This window comes from Microcaecilia unicolor, chromosome 10, assembly GCF_901765095.1.
Source record: "Microcaecilia unicolor chromosome 10, aMicUni1.1, whole genome shotgun sequence".
In the NCBI taxonomy this organism is placed as follows: Eukaryota; Metazoa; Chordata; class Amphibia; order Gymnophiona; family Siphonopidae; genus Microcaecilia; species Microcaecilia unicolor.
In genome coordinates, this window is record NC_044040.1 from 219023215 (window position 1) to 219035762 (window position 12548).

The window sequence follows — 12548 nt, forward strand, 5'->3', positions numbered from 1 at the left end:
GATTTGGAGGCCGCATCTGCCGACCAACCTTTCAATCAAAGAGAGCGGCGAGCTGCAACTCCCAGGGCCAAAGATTTAGAAGAAGCCCTCAACAGGTCATATAGGGCATCGGCTAAAAAAGCAGAGCCCGTTTCAATCTTTGCCACCTCGACATCTATAGCTGCAAGATCATCCAAAGATCTATCCAAGACTCTCTCGGCCCAACGAAAGCAGGCCCTGGCCACTAAAGATCCGCAAATGGCCGCCTGCACTGCCAGAGAGGAAACCTCAAAATTATGCTTCAAAAGAGAGTCCAAACGCCTGTCTTGAGTATCTTTAAGCGCCGTTCCTCCATCTACTGGGACTGTGTTGCGTTTAGTAACCGCCGAGACCACAGCATCAACCACTGGCAGCTTAAGAAGTGCTTTATCAGCTTCGGGCACTGGATATAAACGAGACATAGATCTAGTAGGCCGAAAAGCAGCATCCGGGACCTCCCACTGCGCTTTAATGACATCCCAAATGTCCTCATGCATAGGAAAGGTCTTGCTGGAAGCCCTAGAGCCCTTAACCAACAAATCAACCTTACGGACTTGTGAAGCTGGAGGCTGATCATCAAAATTTAAAGTAGTAGCCACCATAACAATAAGATCCTGTAAATCTTCCTTATGAAACACTCTAGCCACCGAGGGATCTTCCCCCTGGCCCAAAGGAACAGTGTCAGGATCTAAAGAGGAAGGATCCCCCCAAGCCAGCTCATTAAGTGCCGGTCCTAAGTCTTCCTCTTCCTCCAAAAAAGGCATGTCTGAAGTATGCTCTGGTACCAGATCTGAAGGAAACTCACATGTCCTAGGCTTAGCTGCAGTAGGAACCAAACTGCCCATAGCCCCTGACAGCCCCGCTGTAGTCCCTGTCAGTCCCGCTGCTGGCCCCTCTCGCTGCATCAGGAAGGCCTGGTACATCTGAATAACAAACTCAGGGGGAAAACCTCCTCCCTGAGTGGCTGTCGAATGTGCCAGGACCTCCGAATTTAAATCTCCCAAAATCGCGGAGTTTAAAGGGCCAGACGCGGCACCCGACGTTGAAGGAGCAGGAGACAAAATGGCCGCCGTTCGCGCCACTTTCGCCGCGGGCGCTTCTAAGCCAGAGATCTCCGAAGTAGGAGCGAGGGAGCGCGACGGCGAAATCGGAACCCCCGATGGAACCGAAGGCAAAACCGGCGGAGGAAGAGAAACGTCAGGCATGTCAAGCGCTGTACAAAATTTACAGGCGCCGGAGGCATTAACCCCCCGACGCTGACAGACTGCACATCTTTTCAACTTCTCCGCCATCGCGGCAACAAGCAAGCACTGGCGAGAAAGCGGCAACGCGGTTCGCGCCTTTTTTAAAAACGCCAATTTAGCAGCTAAAAAAACCCAAGGGCTGACAGGAGCAATAAAGCACTAAAAGAGTAGCTTAGAGTAGCTTGCCTTCGTTCGCTTCCCCTATCTCAAAGCTCTTTTTTTTTTTTTTTAAACAGGTGCTGAAACCCACAGAGTTGAAAACACAGAGCTGCCTGACAGAGCTGCCTGCTCGTTAAGTCAGCGGGGAACAGATGGCTTACTCAGCTGTTTCAGTTCTTTTTTTTTTTTTTTAAATACTGGCTGCCTCTCCCAAAGGCAATACTCCTTTACAATGAAAGGGTAGCCCTTCCCTTAGTTATTAATAAAGCTGTGTGGGGATACACCAGAAGGGAGATGGGGAGGAAATAGGGGGGAGGGACTCGGGACACCCGAGTTTAACACCCCAGAGGCTGAACACTAAGGCACTTAGTATCAGGAATGACCTCAATAAAATTCCTGGGCACAGAAGAACCAATAAAGAAAATATCTACAAATACCAACAAGAGAGACTAATAGGCTCACGTCCTACCTGCTGGGAGACTGAGAAAATACTGAGACTAGGGTCACATGACCAGGGCTCTCATTGGCTCTCTAGAGTCAGAGTTTTTTTCTCAGTCTCCACCTGCTGGTAGGCGTGCACAACCCATCAGTCCAATCCTGGGCCAGTCCGGAGGGATGCTAAGGAAATCTCTCTTGGATAGGCCACATTCACGCAGTTAAAATAATGCTCCTCCCCAAGCTGCTCTATCTTTTCATGGCATTACCCCTCTCAATTACAAGAAAATCAGGCATTGACGTTATTCAAAAATTCTTGGAAGCCCAGTCCAAATACATTTTACGTATTTGCAAAGGTGGAAAGAAAACGACAGCCAGCGTGGTCAAAAGATTGCCCTTCAAAGAATGGAAAAAGGATCCAAATTAAGAAAATAAGAAGTGAAGTAAGCTCTACAAGTCAAATGCAAAGCATTAATAAAGAAGGCTAAAATATAAAGAGAAACTTGCCACACAAGCTAAAACTCACAGTAACTACTTTTTCAGGTACATTACAAGTAGAAAGCCTGCGAGGGAATCCATGGGACCGTTAGATTACGAAGGAGCAAACAGGTTGCTCCGGGAGGACAAGGTCATAGCAGAGAAACTGAATGAATTCTTTGCTTCTGTTGTTATTGAAGAAGATGTAAGAGATCTGCCTGTACTGGAAATAGTTTTCAAGGGTGATGATGCGGAGAAACTGAAAAATTTGGTGAACCTGGAAGACGTACTGAGCTATATTGACAAATTAAAGAGTAGTAAATCACCTGGACTGGATGGCATACATCCAAGGGTACTCAAGGAACTCAAGCATGAAATTGCTGATCTGCTGTTAGTAATATGTAACCTGTCGTTAAAATCGTCCATAGTACCCGAAGATTGGAGGGTGGCCAATGTGATGCCGATTTTTTAAAAGGGTTCTAGGGTTGATCCAGGAAATAACAGACCAGTAAGTCTGACGTCGGTGCCGGGACAGAGTCAGCATGGGCTCAGGCAAGGGAAGTCGTGCCTCACCAATTTGCTTTGTTTCTTTGAAGGAGTGAATAAACATGTGGACAAAGGTGAGCCTGTTGATATAGTGTATCTAGATTTTCAGAAAGATTTTGATACAAGATCCTCATGAGAGAAGCCAGAGAAAATTATAGAGTCATGGGATAGGAGGCAAGGCTCTGTGGTGGATTAGGAATTGGTCATTGGACAGAAAATAGAGGGTAGGGTTAAATGATCATTTCTCTCAGTGGAGGAGGGTGACAGTGGAGTGCCGCAGGGATCTGTATTGGGACCAGTGCTATTTAACGTATTTATAAATAATACGAAATTGCAACAATGAGTGAGGTGATTACATTTGCAAATAATACAAAACTATTCAAGGTGCAGACTGAAATATTGCAGGAAGACCTTAGGAAATTGGAAGACTGGACGTCCAAATGGCAAATGAAATTTAATATGGACAAACGCAAGGTGATACACATTGAAAAGAATAATCCGAATCATAGTTACCTGATGCTAGGTTCCACCTTGGTGGTCAGCAAGCAAGAAAAAGATCTAGGTGTCACTGTAGATAACACACTGAAATCTTCTGCTCAATAGGCTGCGGCGGCCAAAAAAGCAAACAGGATGCTAGGAATTATTAGGAAAAGGATGGTGAATAAGACTGAAAATACTATAATGCCTCTGTATCGCTCCATGGTGAGTATTGTGTTCCGTTCTGGTCGCCCTATGTCAAAAAAGATATAGCGGAATTAGATAAAGGGGATGGAACTTCTCTCTTATGAGGAAAGGCTAAAGAGGTTAGGGCTCTTCAGCTTGGAAAAGAGACGGATGAAATCCTGAGTGGTGTACAACGAGTAGAAGTAAATCCTTTTTTCTTTTTTTTTTTTACTCATTCCAAAAGTACAAAGACTAGGGGACACTTGCGGAAGTTACATGGGAATGCTTTTAAAACAAATAGAAGGGAAATATTTTTTCACTCGAATAGTTAAGCTCTGGAATTTTTTGTCTGAGGATGTGTTAACAGCGGTTAGCGTATCTGGGTTTAAAAACGGTTTGGACAAGTTCCTGGAGGAAAAGTCCACAGTCTGTTATTGAGAGACCCGGGATTGGTGGCATGGAATGTTGCTGCTAACTGGGTTTCTGCCAGGTACTTGTGACCTGGCTTGGCCACCGTTTGGAAAACAGGATACTGGGCTACATGGACCATTGGTCTGGTCCAATTTAGATACTCATGTTCTATAAACCAGGTGCTCAAATTTACCTGCACATTGCACGCAAATGGTTAGCATGATAACAATATGCATAATATGTAAATGCCAATATCCTGCAAATAGCCATTAAATTGATATAGCGCATATCTGCAAAGGAGTGTTCACAGGGATGGGACATGACATAGGCAGAGTTCCCACTTACGCACTTAACAGAATATGTATAATATGCGCATCCCTGCCAAATTTAAGTTTCTGCACTCAACACCAGTGCTATTGGCTGGCGTTAATTGCCAGTGTCACTTGTGCTGCAGAGAAAAATAGTCCGAGGAAGATGGTAGAATGTTGGTCAGTACAGGAGCCCCACACATGCTCAGAAGCTCTTCAAAGCAATGGTTACCTGAGCTTAAGGAGAGCACTGCAAACAAGGTCCATCCAAAGGATGTCACCAGTAAGCGTGCCTGCATCTCCCCTGCTCGTCAATGGAGAAAACTAGGGTCCCGATACTCAAAACTCCAGTGATAGTTCAACATGGCCGCAGAATTCTGAACGATCTGAAGTTTGGAAAGTTGTTTGGCCATTATTCTTAAATACAAAGAGTTGACGTAATCCAACAATGTTTGGATTGACAGTTGAACAATTACTATAAATGACCATACAAAAAGTATGAACATAACAGTCGAAACTGTCTAAGCTTAAACTATGTCTTACAAATTACATGTTTTATCTGTGAATCCATGAAAAGCAAGAAGTATCATACCTAAAACTCTACACTCCTGACTTGAATGGCAGTCTTTCAAATTCTTATAAATAATTGGTCAGTGGTGAATATCGTTTTTGGTGAAGTTAAGAGATACTATTGTAATAAGTCAATTGAATAGACATTTTGAGGTAATGGTCTTCTTGGCCCAGCTTAATCTGGCTTTTGTAAGGCCTTCAGCAATGAAGACAGTGCTGCAGCTTTTCTGGAAGAGATGACAATGTCCTGAAACAGGTATAACTGAATTTCAAAAAAAACAAAAAAAAAATTCCTTACTAGCCACTTATAATATTTATGATTCCCTATTGCTAGTCCAGCTTGTAGATTTTGAAGGAGGCGGCCTATTTTTCTCCTTCTCTCAATGGGTGAAGAAAATTTGGCAAGATGGTTATGGTTCCTTCTCAATTCTGGTCTCTAGAACGTGGAAACACCAGGGTTCTCAGTTGTCCCATATGGGGTTTTTTTTCACAATCAATTGGGGAAATCACAAGGCTGGATATTAAACTTAGTAACTACACTGACATTCAAATCTACATACTTTGTGAGGTTTCCTTGCAGGATACCTATTCCAAAATTGAGTTGTGTTTGAAATAAAGACACCAATGGATGCTAAAAAATCAACTGGAATGGAACACAACAAGAGTCCTCCTACAGGTCAGGGGAAAATAGAAATCACTGCCCAATTATTGAGAGCTATACTTCACCTTTACTGAATAATATTCATAGACTGGGGATTCTTTTAGGCACTTGATCTTGAAGATCAAATAAAGGAAGTAAAAATAAAACCAGCCTTAAATTACAGTAGGATTTAACTAATTAACACATTCCTTAGCTAGTCATATTAATGCCACATTGTACAGGTGACTGTCACACATTGATTATTGCAATATTTAATTGGGTCTTCCAAAGAGAATGTTAGGTCACTTGCAGCTTGTACAAATGCTGCAACAGAGTTAATCACAGGCAAAAAAATGGACAGGTTACATTGGCTCCCTATACATCAAGTGATTTTAAGTTGCTTATATTGGCTTTAAAATCTTGACTAGACAAGGGTCAGTAAACCTACTCATGTAGTTTGGAAAAACATATTCCCTCATAAACACTGAGACTTCAGTCCAAGGAATGCTTGGCAACTGCTTTAGCCAAAGCTCTTTACATTCGGGGATTATGTGACGTTTTCAAAGAAACTCAAAACATAGCAGTTCAACTTACTGATGCTGATCTCATAGCAGAAAGTGTGTCACTTTTTACTCATAGCTACTCATTTTAGTTTTAAAAAACACTATTGCTGATGTAAAAAAAACTTTGTATCAGATCTACACAGCTGGATTTGCTAGACATAGATACCCAATTTTCTTTTGCTGGCTTGTAAAGGGTTAATATTGGCTCCTATGTCCAGTTCTACCAGCAAGAAAAACAAAAGTTGCTTGCTTAGTTGGCGTGAAGGCTGTAGAGAAAATGGGGCAAAAATAAATATTTTCTGCATTGGAGAAATGGGCCTAAGTTGACAGCTACTAGAATTCTGCAGTGCTGTATCTGTCCAGGACAAATCTAGTTATTTGGGCTTTATACATTAAAATTCAAAGTGACTTTGCAAAAGTGCACTTGTCAGGCACTGTGTAATTTTTCATTTAATCTGACATTTTTTATTTTAAATTAATATAGCATTTATAGTCCTGCTGAGCCAAACTAGTAGAAGGCAGATTACGATCACAAGTAAAAAAAAAAAAAAAACTTTACCAAAGTGCGGGAGCCGTTCATCCTCTGGCACTCCAGTCAAGGAGTTCCGCGAGGCATATTCTTCATGTTCTCTGTGCTAGTCGGGAATCATCCTCTGGGGGGCGGGGGGGGGGGGGGGGGGGGGGGGATGTGCCTTACTTTCCTGTAGTATTATACCAAAGAGTGCTTGTATGACTTTTTACATTGTTATCTGATATGTTTGCTGTATTGCTCTGTTTTGCATTTGGAATTCAATTAAAACAAACAAAGAACTAACTCCCCCCCCCCCCCCCCCAAAAAAAAAAAAGGGAAAAAAATTAACATCTTCCTCAGAAAAATAAAACATACAAATTAACAAATGGCAATAGTGTTTTTTAAAACTAAAATGAGTAGCTATGAGTAAAAAGTGACACATTTTCTGCTATGAGATCAGCATCAGTAAGTTGATTATTCTACAATAAAAGACTTGGATTCCCTCCTCAGCCAGTTGCCTTCATAGCACAGGGTATGTATGTCATTGCACTAACACAACCAGCAGGGTAAAATTACACATACTCACTTTGGACACTCTGTGAGAAAGCTTTGACCCAGGCATACATTTTAATAAATTTAATGTAATTCAGAACTTCATTCATCTTTTGAACACGTTCATCAGTGATGGCTACACACTTTCTTCGGAAGTAGGCAGTAAGTCGTGATACAAACATCTGAAATAAAGGCAAGGAAAATGGAAATTGCAAAGATAAATATTCATTTAAAACAACAAAGCGAAGGTACTCACATTTGAGTTCTTCGAGGAGAGCAGGACTTGTATTCACATATATGGGTGATGTCACCCGGAGCCCGGTGCAGATTCTACCCAAAGTTCTGTAACTTTTTAGCAGCATCGCACCTCACATCAACAAGTGACTTCCCGCCCAATGAGTGCGCAGGGCCAGCAGTACAGTAACAAAGCCAAAAGAATACAACTGCTGGGGAGATGGAAAGGAATATGAGAGTACATGTCCTGCTGTTCTTGGAGAACACCTGCCACAGTTGAACACTTTCTCAGAAGACAAGCAGAACACTGTTTATCACCACCAAAAAAACCAAACACCCAAAGACAAGGAGAAATTACCTGACAATTTTCTTTCCATTAATCCTTCCCACCAGGGGCGTAGCCAGCCTTCCATGGGTGAGGGTTCCAGAGCCCGGGGGGAGGGGGCACATTTTAGCCCTCCCCCCGGCGCCGCCTCCCCTCCCGCCACGAACCCGCCGCCGCTGCAGCCTACCTTTACTTTTGCTGGCGGGGGATCCCACTCCCCGCCAGCCGACGTCTTCTTCTCAGTCGCTTCCTGCTCTTCAATTTGTTTGCTGACGTCCTGCACGTACAACGTGCAGGACGTCAGCAAACAAATTGAAGAGCAGGAAGGACTGAGAAGACGTCGGCTGGCGGGGAGTGGGATCCCCCGCCAGCAAAAGGTAGGCGGCGGTGGGGGTGGGTTCGCCGGGAGGGGGGTCCTGGGGTGAATCTGCGGGGGCCCCGGCCCCCTCAGGCCCCACGTAGCTACGCCACTGCTTCCCACTATCCTAGAACCTGTGGGGTAGTTGTGTCCCTTCAACCAGTAGGTGGAGATAGAAAACTGAAAACTCAGCTGAGACATCTCTGTCTTGGTACCTAGTCCAGCTCCTCAGTATTTACAAAGGTAAACAGTAAGGAGAAAGGCCGAACACACACAACAACCGTAAACAACTTCTTAACACTAACCAGACGAGCAAATGTGTGAGCCTCTCTCATCTCCAGACAACCTGCAGAGAACAAGAGATATGCAGGAATCACCATGCAAGGTGATAGCTGTTAATTGACCCATATTTCACACCGACTAAACATCTTAGAAACCTTGGGCAGGTCTCTGGAATAGTGGGAAGGACTCATGGAAAGAAAAAGATTTTATTTATTTATTTATTTAATTTATTGCATTTGTATCCCACATTTTCCCACCTCTTTGCGGGCTCAGAGTGGCTTACAATAAGATATGAATAATGGAAATACATTTGTTACAACTTGGTTATGGGTTACATTGCACAAGTTATGCGAGACCATCGAAGTATCGTTAGGTATTTAACAATGGGTCATCAACATAGAAACATTGGAAGGAGACAATGGGAAGCTTAAAGGGCAGTATTAAGACACAAAGACATATGGTGTACATATTTCTGTGAGTAAGTGTATGAGTGATGTGGAATTACGGGGGATGAGGGTCAGAAGTGGATGTATGATGCATTGATGAACAGTGAGTGTGGGACTCTATGTGTTTTGGCTCTTTCCGTAAATTGTTTCCAACAGATGGGTCTTCAATAATTTGCGGAAGGAAGCTTGTTCGTAAATCGTTCTTAAGTTGCGCGGCAGTGTATTCCAAAGCTGCGTGCTCATGTGAGAAAAGGTTGACGCATGTAGCGTCTTGTATTTCACACCCTTGCAATTAGGGAAGTGGAGGTTGAGGTATGTTCGGGATGATCTTTTAGCATTTCTGGGTGGTAGGTCTATCAACTCGGACATGCAGGCTGGGGCTTCACCGTGAATGATCTTGTGGACTAATGTGCATACCTTAAAAGTGACGCGTTCCTTAAGTGGAAGCCAGTGTAGTTTCTCTCGTAGTGGTGTTGCCCTTTCATATTTTGGTTTTCCGAAGATGAGTCTGGCTGCTGTGTTCTGGGCTGTTTGAAGTTTCCTCAGTATTTGCTCTTTGCAGCCTGCGTATAGCGAGTTGCAGTAATACAGATGGCTGAGGACGAGGGATTGCACTAGGTTGCGAAAGACGAATCTTGGGAAGAATGGTCTTATCCTTTTCAATTTCCACATGCAGTAGAACATCTTCTTAGCTGTGTTGTTTGCGTGGGTTTCGAGTGTTAGGTGGCGGTCGATAGTGACTCCAAGGATTTTTAGCGTTTCTGAGATTGGAAGGTTTTGGTGTGTTTATTGCGTTGAATTCATTTGTGTTGTATTGGGAGGTGAGTATCAGGCATTGAGTTTTTTCTGCGTTTAATTTCAGATTTTAGTTTAAGATCAGGAAAGACCTAATTTATCCTTCCATTACATAGCTTCCCACTATTTCAGAACCTGTGGGATGTTCAAAAGCAATCCATACAGTGGGTGGGATCCTAGCATCACCGCCCTGAGGCCCGAAGTCCCAAAACTGGCTTCCGAGCATCCCACAATGTCCACCCTGTAGTGCTTGGCAAAGGTATGCAGTGTTTACCACGTCGACACCTTGCAAATAAGATATCACTGTAGGCCTTGTAGAATGAGCCCACGAGGCTTGAGGAGCCTGCTTCCCCACAAGCAAATAGGCAGACGTGAAAGGTTTGCAGTGTCGACCACGTCACCACATTGAAAATATCCTCCACAGACAGTAAGGTAGTCTCCACCCAGGATGTCGCTGTACACTGCGTAGAATGAACCCGCAAGGCCCAAGAAGCCTACTTCCCTGCAAGCAAATAAGCTGATGTGATAGTCTCTCCTTTGGCCATCTAGAATCTGTGGGTTTGGAAGCTATTAGGCCAAGCTTCTGCTTCTCAAAAAGTGCTTCTCAAAAACCTCTCTCCTTTTGGCTTCAATTTCACATCTTGACTGAAGCCAGCAAAGCAGACAGACAAAAGTAATTGATGGTAAAGCATGATATTTCCAGCATGTGCCCTCAAAGTACTAGCAACTGCAGGTTATCACTTGCACACATTGGTCAGCAGAAGAGCAAACTCCTTCTGCAGAAACTGTGAGCACCTTTCTTCCACCTGGTGGTTGCAGCTTCCAATGCTCCTATTCAAGCCATTAATCTCTGAATAGCAACTGATCCTTAGTATTTTCTCAGTCTCCACCTGCTGGAAGGCGTGCACAACCCATCAGTCCAATCCTGGGCCGGTCCGGAGGGATGCTAAGGAAAAAGAAGTTAATACAGCAGAAAACCTACTCAAAAAATAATGGGGAGGATGAAGAAAGGACGGGAGGAGTAGGGGAACCAGGAGAGAAGAGGGAAGGGGAATGTGTCCAAAATTGTCTCTAGATTGATGCACATCCAACAGTGGAGACACACGCTGAGTCCTTGGGATAAACATTTCCAAATAACATGGTCTTAAGTGATTTCCTGAAAGTTAGGTGGTTGTTAATGGTTTTTATGGATTTTGGCAAAGAATTCCAAAGTTGAGTGCTGATGAAGGAGAAGGATGTAGCATACGTGGATTTGTACTTTATTCCGTTGCAGTTTGGATAATGAAGGTTTAGATATGAACGGGAGAGTCTAAATGTATTCCTGGAAGGTAGGATGATGAGATCAATCATGTAACAAGGAACTTCATTACATTTTATATGTGTACTTCTGGTCTTATTTTTGGTTAAATTATATGTTGGAAAACATGTTTTGCTTCTTCCTTTCACCAGTCATTGGTCACCCAGTGACCAGAAGGGACTGAATCAGCATCATGCTTCAAATCCCCTTATCTAAAATAACATTTCTAAACTTGACTAAATACACTCTAGCCTATTTCTATACCATCTAGTTTAGTTAAAAGTGCATCATTTGAAATTCTCATAGTCGAGTGATCAGCAACCACTAAGTAGCAAACGATGAATCTGGTTTGCTGTACCAGGAAGATCAAATGAATACTAATGTGTACTCTGAAATAAAAAGGTTGAAAAACACTACATTATAGAATGATTGTAATTAACGGGTGTCTTTTCTGTTCATTACCATACTGCCATAAAGAATTTCTTTTTTGGTTTTTAATTTAACCTTTATGCCATTTTAATAGTATCTCTGAATATTTTTTAAAAAAAGCCTTTTTATGGAAGGATCAGGGGTGTGGAGTCAGAAGCAAATCTGAGAGCAGTCCAAATGTGTAAAATGTACCAACTTCAAAATAAAAACGTTCATTATCATATAATAAATTTTATCATTTTACACTTATTTTTGTTCAAACTTCAAAACATATTTTGTGGTCTATTAGTCCTAATTTTGTACATAAAAATATTCTCTGTTTCTGTAATTATTTAAATTTCTCTTAGATCTACTATACATAGTAGGAGTTGGGTTGGTCAGTAGAAAAATAGAGGAGGCAGAGTTGAAGGTTTGGTGTATTGACTCCACAATCCTGAGTAGGATTAATGACAGTTAATCTCTCCCAACCACTGCTGACATACGACAAAAGCCAACAGTCAAGTGTCTCTAACTAATGCCTATAGATCATAGTGCAAACTGCCCATATTTCACCCTTTTCACTTCTTTATGAAATGAATAATATCTACACACTTACCATTGCTGGATAAAAGAGGACAAAGACAGCAGACCCCAAGAAGCCTGTTGGACCCAGAATGATGACATTGTAAACCATCCCAAGGATGGCCACGATAGGTCCACCAGCCAGCAAGCTGCCCACCGCTGCTGCCTCAAACATTCTCTGCCCATCACTGGAACACACATTTATCAACTGAAAAACAAAGGCAGTCCAAAATGCTTAATATTCATCTCATTTATAATCTCCTGCTTACTCACAGCTCTTTCAACTGCCTATTCTACTACTACTACTTATCATTTCTACTACTAATCATCATTTCTATAGCGCTACCGGAAGTACGCAGCGCTTCACACTTGAACATGGAGAGACAGTCCCTGCTCTATATAATAGAGCTTACAATCTAATTATGACAGACAGACAGGACAAGTAAGGGATAAGGGTTAGGACAGACAGGAAATATCAGGGATAGGGGACAGTTGAAGGTTTAGGTTTAGGAGTTAAAAGCAGCATCGAAGAGGTGGGTTTTTAGCCTAGATTTGAAGATGGCCAGAGATGAGGCTTGGCGTACCGGCTCAGGAAGTTTATTCCAGGCATACGGTGCAGCAAGATAGAAGGAACGGAGTCTGGAAGCGGTGGAGGAGAAGGGTGCAGATAAGAGAGATTTGCTCAGTGAGCGGAGTTCCCAGGGAGGAGTGTAGGAAGAGATGA

General features: G+C 42.8%; 1 protein-coding gene across 2 annotated transcripts in view; it reads right to left on the reverse strand.

Moving 5' to 3' along the window:
* ABCC5 (ATP binding cassette subfamily C member 5) overlaps positions 1 to 12548 on the reverse strand; it is a 147951-nt gene that overhangs the window by 74607 nt on the left and 60796 nt on the right. For both annotated transcript variants that reach the window (XM_030215965.1, XM_030215966.1), the window contains exons 7-8: positions 11859 to 12032; positions 7132 to 7279 (exon numbers count right to left, since the gene is read on the reverse strand). In XM_030215965.1, the coding sequence (XP_030071825.1) occupies positions 7132 to 7279; positions 11859 to 12032 (322 nt within the window). The remainder of the gene's footprint in view (positions 1 to 7131; positions 7280 to 11858; positions 12033 to 12548) is intronic.